At 44.1% G+C, this 9360-nt stretch overlaps 1 protein-coding gene across 1 annotated transcript in view; it reads left to right on the forward strand.

Annotated features, from left to right (window-relative positions):
• The window catches only part of RGL3 (ral guanine nucleotide dissociation stimulator like 3), a 50963-nt gene that overhangs the window by 7969 nt on the left and 33634 nt on the right, over positions 1 to 9360 (forward strand). The window contains exon 2 of the mRNA XM_018571745.1: positions 217 to 345. Within this exon, the coding sequence (XP_018427247.1) occupies positions 226 to 345 (120 nt within the window). The 5' untranslated portion in view covers positions 217 to 225. The remainder of the gene's footprint in view (positions 1 to 216; positions 346 to 9360) is intronic.

Consider the following 9360-nt stretch of genomic DNA (forward strand, 5'->3'; position numbering starts at 1 on the left):
ATAATAATAATAATAATAAAAGTAATAGAAATAATAATAATAGTAATAATAATTATTATAATAATAATAGTAATACTAGAAATAAAAACAGTAGTAATAATATTAATAATAATAATAGTTATAATAATAATATTTACCTTACAAAGAAAGGAAAAAATATTTTTACAAATGTTGCCACCCTGACTAGCATGCGACTATATCCATTATGTTTTCCAGGGGGCCACTATGTTTGGGGACCCGGGCTCACGCAGTAGCCTGTCTTTGGATCTTGATATGAGTTGGGGCATTGTCCTACAAGCCTATCGCTGTCTGACCACTGATGGAGAGGATGACGCCAGGCATAAGGTGGGTAACTACCCCCCCAGGGGATTTTTCATCCATTCAGAGACTTATGTGATCATGTTGGCTGCTCATCCCTCTATTTTCCTGCATGCTCACTCTTTTTCTTATTTGTGCAATGTATATTTGTCATTGTGGGTATTTTGTTTTTATATATTGACTTTTTTGACTGGTGCAGTGTGGTGAGGCAGGAGACTGGTACATTGTGATGGGCATGGTAGGCTCTGGTACAGTATAATGAGACAGGAGACTGGTGCAAAGCAAAAGGACAGGAGACTGGTACGGTTCCTTGGTGAGAAAGTAGACTGGTACAAAGAGGTGAAACAGGAAACTGGTACAATGGAACTGGGCATGGGAGGGTGGTGGGGTGCAGGAGACTAGTATAACGATACTGGTTCATAAAATGCTGATATATTGTGATGGGGAATTGTAGAATAATGAGTCAGCATACCGGCACAGTTTAATGGTGTTACCATGGCCTGGGGCACAGGAGACTAGTGAAGGGCAAATCTGCCTGGGTTTGTTTTCCCAAGGCCTCTGCAAATCTTGTTAGAAATTCGGCAAACATAAACCTAAAGGCAAATCCTACTGAAGTTTATTGGGGGCAAAGCTTGTTAAATTATTTCCATTTTTAGGGCTAATAAAATGTCAGAAAAGACCTGTGAAGTTGGACACCGCCATGGAGACATGTACCAATAAGTTTAAACTAAAAATAATATCAATAATAAAATACTAATAAATACTTATTTTCTATCCTCCTCAGCTCCATCTACTGGCCATTTAGCAGCATTACATTTGACCTGATTCTGACATTTGTTTTTGTGCACAGAATGAAAGTTTTCAGAGATTCGCAGGGCGAATGGCTCTGCAAATTGTATATAAGTAGACCCCTATAGTGATTTGGTAAAGGATGATGTGATATTGAACAGGATAGCAGCATATTGGAAGACGTGAAGATGACACATTCTGAGTGGCATAGAAAGCAAGCTAAGTTGGCACGAAAACCTGAACTTAATTGGCAGATAGCAACAGAAATGTTCAGCAAGGCTGGTCTGTGATGAGGGTAATTTGAGCAGTTCAAGGACGACATAACATACACAGTAATTGCTGGTTTTTCACAAATATTAATTATAGGTTTTAGGATTTTAAAATATGACACCATGACCCGTGAATGTTCTTTATCACACCCTGATAAGATCTCTACGGCTTTTAAATTGTTCACTATAGCATGCCGTCCCCGAAATGTGTCAATATGACATTGGAGGACACAGACAGTATTATAGCAAAGACTATTACCCCTATCAGATATGACTACAGTAAGTGCCTGTGTTGATGGGCATTGGTTCGCTTCATGCGGGGAGTGTTGTATTAACATACAAGTCTATAGGAATTCAAAACCTCTTTGATGCAGATCATATGGACCATAAATTCTGAATTATCTCAGCAGCACCTCAAAATGACATCCAACTGATGCCACCGATACAAGTCCAAAGCCGGATGACACGGCCCCTTACCCTTGTCTCATTACCCCCTGTGACATCATATTACAGTAACCCGGCTCCTGAGTGTCTTATTACCCCCGTGACCCGGCTTCTGAGTGTCTTATTACCCCTGTAACATATTACAGTAACCCAGCTCCTGAGTGTCTTATTACCCCTGTAACATCTTATTACAGTAACTCGGCTCCTGAGTGTCTTATTACCCCCGTGACCCGGCTCCTGAGTGTCTTATTACACCTGTAACATATTACAGTAACCCGGCTCCTGAGTGTCTTATTACCCCTGGAACATCATATTACAGTACCCCGGCTCCTGAGTGTCTCATTACCCCCTGTAACTTCATATTACAGTAACCTGGCTCCTGAGTGTCTCATTACCCCCTGTAACTTCATATTACAGTAACCTGGCTCCTGAGTGTCTCATTACCCCCTGTAACTTCATATTACAGTAACCTGGCTCCTGAGTGTCTCATTACCCCCTGTAACTTCATATTACAGTAACCTGGCTCCTGAGTGTCTCATTACCCCCTGTAACTTCATATTACAGTAACCTGGCTCCTGAGTGTCTCATTACCCCCTGTAACTTCATATTACAGTAACCTGGCTCCTGAGTGTCTCATTACCCCCTGTAACTTCATATTACAGTAACCTGGCTCCTGAGTGTCTCATTACCCCCTGTAACTTCATATTACAGTAACCTGGCTCCTGAGTGTCTCATTACCCCCTGTAACTTCATATTACAGTAACCTGGCTCCTGAGTGTCTCATTACCCCCTGTAACTTCATATTACAGTAACCTGGCTCCTGAGTGTCTCATTACCCCCTGTAACTTCATATTACAGTAACCTGGCTCCTGAGTGTCTCATTACCCCCTGTAACTTCATATTACAGTAACCTGGCTCCTGAGTGTCTCATTACCCCCTGTAACTTCATATTACAGTAACCTGGCTCCTGAGTGTCTCATTACCCCCTGTAACTTCATATTACAGTAACCTGGCTCCTGAGTGTCTCATTACCCCCTGTAACTTCATATTACAGTAACCTGGCTCCTGAGTGTCTCATTACCCCCTGTAACTTCATATTACAGTAACCTGGCTCCTGAGTGTCTCATTACCCCCTGTAACTTCATATTACAGTAACCTGGCTCCTGAGTGTCTCATTACCCCCTGTAACTTCATATTACAGTAACCTGGCTCCTGAGTGTCTCATTACCCCCTGTAACTTCATATTACAGTAACCTGGCTCCTGAGTGTCTCATTACCCCCTGTAACTTCATATTACAGTAACCTGGCTCCTGAGTGTCTCATTACCCCCTGTAACTTCATATTACAGTAACCTGGCTCCTGAGTGTCTCATTACCCCCTGTAACTTCATATTACAGTAACCTGGCTCCTGAGTGTCTCATTACCCCCTGTAACTTCATATTACAGTAACCTGGCTCCTGAGTGTCTCATTACCCCCTGTAACTTCATATTACAGTAACCTGGCTCCTGAGTGTCTCATTACCCCCTGTAACTTCATATTACAGTAACCTGGCTCCTGAGTGTCTCATTACCCCCTGTAACTTCATATTACAGTAACCTGGCTCCTGAGTGTCTCATTACCCCCTGTAACTTCATATTACAGTAACCTGGCTCCTGAGTGTCTCATTACCCCCTGTAACTTCATATTACAGTAACCTGGCTCCTGAGTGTCTCATTACCCCCTGTAACTTCATATTACAGTAACCCGGCTCCTGAGTGTCTTATTACCCCTGTAACATGACTGTAGTTGGTATATATCATCTCTCACGGCATGACTCGAGTTTTGCTTTGAATTCCAGTGTTTTGGCAACAAATATGCTGAGATTGTTTGTTTATACATAACATAATGCAGTTTTATAACCATAGGCAATCATCCTAACAGAAAAGGTGTTCTTTCGGTCACCGAATATCAGAAAAACAACTGTAATAATCACATTATTGTATTATTATTGGTTTACATATACTTTATTGCACTGCTTTCTTGGAACACCAATTGTTACAAGTAGAAAAGCAATCTGTACACTCTGATCCTTCCTGTGCGTTGGGTAAGGTGGCTATCTTTTAGCATGGTTCATTACTTTTACGTACCTAAAGCTTGGTGCCAGACAAGCTACTGGGAATTCTTCTATTGCTGCAAACCGTAATTGACTGTTACCTAAGATGTGATGTTCGGTTAATGCCAGAGAACCCTAAGACCATGTAAATGAGGGGTGCTCTATTCTGCAAGCAACTACTCCAGCTTTCATGGCTGGCTCCTTCCTGTTCCTTTTGACCAAAAAGTGTGATGGACAGCCATACCATCCAATAGGAAGACAAGAAGAGTAGGAAGGGCTGTACCGCAGTTCATACATAAGCTGCTTGGATGCTGTAGGCAGAATAGAGCACCCTAGAGTTTTGGGGTCCCGGGCTGCTATCTCAGAAGTAGCTGAAGTGTTAACTGTTTCACCCCTATGCATATGTCTTAAAATATAAATCCAATCACTAAACTCTCATACAAGCTTTATCAAGCTCATGCAATTTTGAAAGTCATTTTTAATCTTTGCATATCTGCAGCTTTCATTAAAATAATCTGTGGCGATCCCGCCATGAAGATTCTTGTTCATCTTATAGGGTGACAACGCTCTTTTTCTGTTTCCCAATTGTGCCCCTGTGTCGTTACCCGAACGTCTGAACGTTACCTTTTTATATAACTTGCCCCTCCCTTTTTAGATTGTAAGCTCTTATGAGCAAGACCCTCCTAAACCTCTCGTCTTGTATTGTAATTGTACTGTCTCCCTTTATTTTGTAAAGCGCTGTGCACACTGTCGGCACTTTATATAAGTCCTGTATACATGCATGAGATACGAGAGATCAGCAGGACTGCAAAAATGGAGAGAAAAAAAAAAAAGGTTAATTAGAAGTAGATTTAAAAAAAAGATTAAAAAACTTGCAATTGCACATCATTTGAGGACAGACAGAGGTCTGAGTGCCTGCTACGTCTACCTGTGTATGTCTATCCTTGATTTGATGGTGAATGTTCAGAGGTTTAGGGACCCTGATCCCTTAATTGATAGCTCATTCACAGTCTCCCACAGCGCCTATTCCCACAAGAACTGAGTAACCTTGTTATGAACTTTTGCCATATCAGCTGCTCCCTCCTCCTTCACTCTTTCCTTCCCTTCCTGCACTCTGACCAGCCCACTTACCCTTACCCCTTCTGTCTTCAGATTCCCAACTTCTCCTGAGCTGCCCCCTACCTGTCCCAGAATCCCCCTGCTCCCTCTATCATCTCTCCTGCAGCTCTATCTCTGCTGCTTCTCTTCATCGTCCTCTGCTCCCTCCTCCCTGCCTTGCCAGGACTCTTCTCCCTCCCTGCCTCGCTCTCTCCTCTCCTCCTCCTCCTCCACCTCCTCCACCTCCTCCCCTCTCCCTCTGTGGAGGGCTGGGATTTATTCCCTTGATGATATCAGTCTGAGGATTTCAAAAGAAAAAAACTTTCCACAACAGGCTGACCATACAAGAGAGGGGACATCAAGGGCAGCAGACAGAGACAGAGCTGCGCCGACAAGCCTGCCAGAGACAAAAGGTGGATAAGCAATAATGCAGAACTTCAGGAACCGTCAGAAGAGTTGAATGAACGACACAAAAGGTTTCGCGTATGAAGAGGAAAATTGAATTATTGGCAAGATAATTCTTGTAGGAAGAGCCGAAAAGCCAAGATTGCACCACCGGGGGTCAAGCCAAGATGATATTTTATAGAAGGATTTGCACCAGATTATCCAGAAACTATCGCCATCCCTCCCGGCGGGATTTACACCTTCTGCTCTAGGATCATCCGCCGATCCGCTGGGAAAATTGGCAAGATAAATCCGAAAGGGGATCAATTTTCATCTATGGAACGTTGCAGGCGAGGAGATCAGCGAGGCATCGTTTTTTAGTTGAGTGGGTCCAGGTTTTATTTTGCAATGTATTCCAGAGTGAAAAATTAAGAGTCTGACCAGGAATAGGATGGAATTCCAAAGAGAAATGATCAATTGCAAAGAAAATTAACACAAAGACGCTGTTTTGGGATCACAAGCAGCCAATCTCACCTGGGATTACCCAACAGGATATTATAAACAAGGGTGAAGAGGTGGATTTAAGGAAGTCTACTCTGGCCATCTAGACCCCCCTTTCTCTCATTGTTGATCCGGCTGTGATCTCTCAGATTCACCTCTACAAGGTATCATAACTTCCTCAGGATGGTCTTCCAGAGTCAGCGGACACTTTATGCCTGCCAGCCGTGCCTTTATTTTTGACGCGGTGTCCTCGGAGGCATCGACAACCCAAAGTTACTGATGTCAGATGAAGAGCAGTCCCCGACGGTAAAGTCCCCTCGAGCGATGGGCAAAGAAATCACCATGGTATTGGTTTTTCTACTTTTTAATTTTTGATTGTGTGGTTCAAAGAGCTTGCATTCTATTATGTAGTGGCTTAATGTATATTCTTACTTGAATCTTGGTGTCCTTTGTGTATTCCTTCCAGATATTTGCAGTTATCCAGCATGAAACAACTTCAGCACTTTGCCTCTGTGCAGGAGTTTCTTAATACAGACCATTCACTGCCTCTCTCTTTACTTGTGCTGGGTGACTGGTCTTGTCTCCACCCCCCCCCCTGTAATAAACACCGCTCACTGCTGCTCTCTCTCCTTGTGCAGGGTGACTGGTCTTGTCTCCGCCTCCTCCTGTAGTTTTCTGCAGGCCACCTGTAGTGGGAGGACCATGCTGGGCCCCTATCACAGCTCTGTTCTCTGCACAGCCTATGTAGAGCACAGTAATGATGTCACTGCAATGTTTGCAATGTATTAACTGGGTTTGACGCAAACAAAGTGGATTTACATCCTCTGTGGCTATTGAGGAATGTATTCTAATGAAAGTTTTTTTGCCCGGAGTTCAGCTTTAAGGTCATAGTGTTATACTGAATTTATTGCTACATACCGGCTACATAAACTAATACCGGTTTTCCCGTGTAATGACTTGCAGCCCAGCTTCTTGATTAGCCGGGAAGGCGGGAGGCGTGTAATAACTCGCCGCCCAGCTTGCTGATTAACCGGGAAGCCGGCTCCATGCTCCCTTGTCACCAGGTGACAAGGAAGCATAGAGCCAGCTTTCTAGCCAATCAAGAAGCCGAGGGACAAGTCATTACCCGCTGCCCGGCTTCCTGATTGGCCGGGAAGCCAGCTACATGCTCCCTCATCACCAGGAGACGAGGAAGCATGGAGGCAAGTTTATGGCCAATCAGGAAGTCATGGAGCAGGTAATGACTTACCACCAGGGTTCCTGATTGGCCAGCTTCTTGCCGAATCAGGCTGCAAGTCATTACACCCCGCCCGGCTTCCTGATTGGCCGGGAAGGCGGCTTCATGCTCCCTGGTGACCAGGGAGCATGAAGCTGCCTTCCCGACCAATCAGGAAGCCTGGGGGGTGAGTCATTACCTGCCCCCCAGCTTCCTGATTGGCCGGGAAGCCACCTCTGGCTTTCCGACCAATCAGGAAGCAGGGCGGCATGTAATGACTCGCCGCCCGGCTTCCTGATACCAGAAGTTCCAGTATCGGGATAAGCATCAGGAACATTTGGGCAAGTACAAGTATTCGTCTAAATACTTGGTATCGCTACAGATACTAGTATCGGTATCGGTGCATCCCTACTACAGACCTATAGTGTATTTAAATATTTTTTTCACATTTAAAAGGAGAAGGGAAGGGTTAAAACCCCTGCCAGGTTTTTTTGTCTGTGGTTTGGATTTTTCACTTAACTTCATTTCCTGTCCAAGAGATGGAACAGGAAGTGAGAACATTCTTCACAAAGTGAGAGAAAGTACCCTTTTCAGACAGTTGTCAAAATTTAGCCCTACCCCTTGTTCTGGTGGCAAATTTTGCATTTGTCATCACTTTCTGTATCAGTGATAATGGTCAGGGCATGTAGGGAGCCCCCTGAGCCCTGTGGCTGCTGCGGGATGTCCTATGTTGGGTCTGGAGCTTCAATGTTTACTCCTGCCGATACACCTGCTCTCCAGTCAACCTCACAATTGTCAGTAACTTCCGGACTGTTACCTTTGTGCATTTACACACCTCTGGTTTCATACATGTGCTTCTTTGTTTTTGCTAGACCTAAACTGTTGTCGTTTGTATTCATTTATCAATTTTTCAATAAAACTCTTATAAAACAAAACATACAGAGAGGGTGCATGTACCTAGTGGTAACACAGCAGCTGAAACCTCATGTGGGGTTCTCATTAGGGATGCACCCTAATGAGCATGCCCCTAGTATCGGTATCGGTGCCAATATGAGTATTTGGGTGAGTACTCGTACGCGCCCAAATGCTCCGATACTGTTCCCGAACGAAGAGGTACCTGGCAGGGTTGCCCACTTTCACCCACACAATTTATTTTGGGGCTCGGACCCTTGCCAGAAGCTATACATATGAACACTGATGTCAAGGGAATAGAGACCCCTGGAGTTGACCATAAGCTCTTTTTGCGCATGATATACTAATGTCTCTTACTTCTCCAGATATTTCCCTCCCCAATCCCCTACCTTGACCAGACGATTCTGAAGCCCTTTCAGGTCTCCATGTAAATCAATATAAATGGAAAGCTATGTAAGTCACTTTATCGCCTCGGACGCTCGCAGCTCTTCAATCTTCTTATCTGTTCCCTTGGATGGACTTTCCCATTTTTTTCAGACAGTTAAATTCTCTCCTCAAATCTTGGTAATGTTTCCCAATATCATGGTTTGGTAGATTCCACGCAGTCAAGATGACATACCTACCTAGGTACTGTATGCTTTTTGTATCCTTCTGATCTCTATGCCAGCTGATATCCTATGAAATCCAACAGCATGAGCTTCTGCAATTTATTTAGGGCACATTTGAGCCTAGATTGAACAAACATATCTTGTTTGCCCCAAAGTTAGCAGGGGGCTTAGCTCAGCTGTACCCAACAATCACCGTATTGCTTCCCAATCCCATCTCCATGCCACTCATGACCTCCCTCTCTGGGCCTCCTTTGATCGAATAGAGTGCCATCTGATACCCATAGCCACTCTTCCTCAGCTTCCTCCTGAACATTTTAAACCCCATCTTGGCTCATATACTGCGTCTTTGGGATTCTGTTAACTCTTAGGAGGGCTCATTATTACATTATCTCCCTTTACTTAGAATTCTTTGTTGTCCACCAGGCATTGACCGTACTGCACAATTTAGGTGGTCGCATTTACATAACTTTTAAGATATTTATTCCTTATTTTCATCAGATAGTGTCATGGCCTTTCAGCAAAGCGCACAACAACATTTTTGTCTCTCCTTCCCCACAACCCCCCACCCCTTCATGCTTACTGCTTTTGAAAGTAAATTTTGGTCTGACAAGCACACTCTCGGTCACCTTCATCTAAACATTGCAAATAAAACATACCAAATTCACTGGGAATCTGAACTCCCCCCCCCCCCCTCCCCACGTTTTTACAGCGTCCGGGGGGCCCAACCC

This window comes from Nanorana parkeri, unplaced genomic scaffold (assembly GCF_000935625.1).
Source record: "Nanorana parkeri isolate BGI_ZX_2015 unplaced genomic scaffold, ASM93562v1 scaffold1825, whole genome shotgun sequence".
NCBI lineage: Eukaryota > Metazoa > Chordata > Amphibia > Anura > Dicroglossidae > Nanorana > Nanorana parkeri.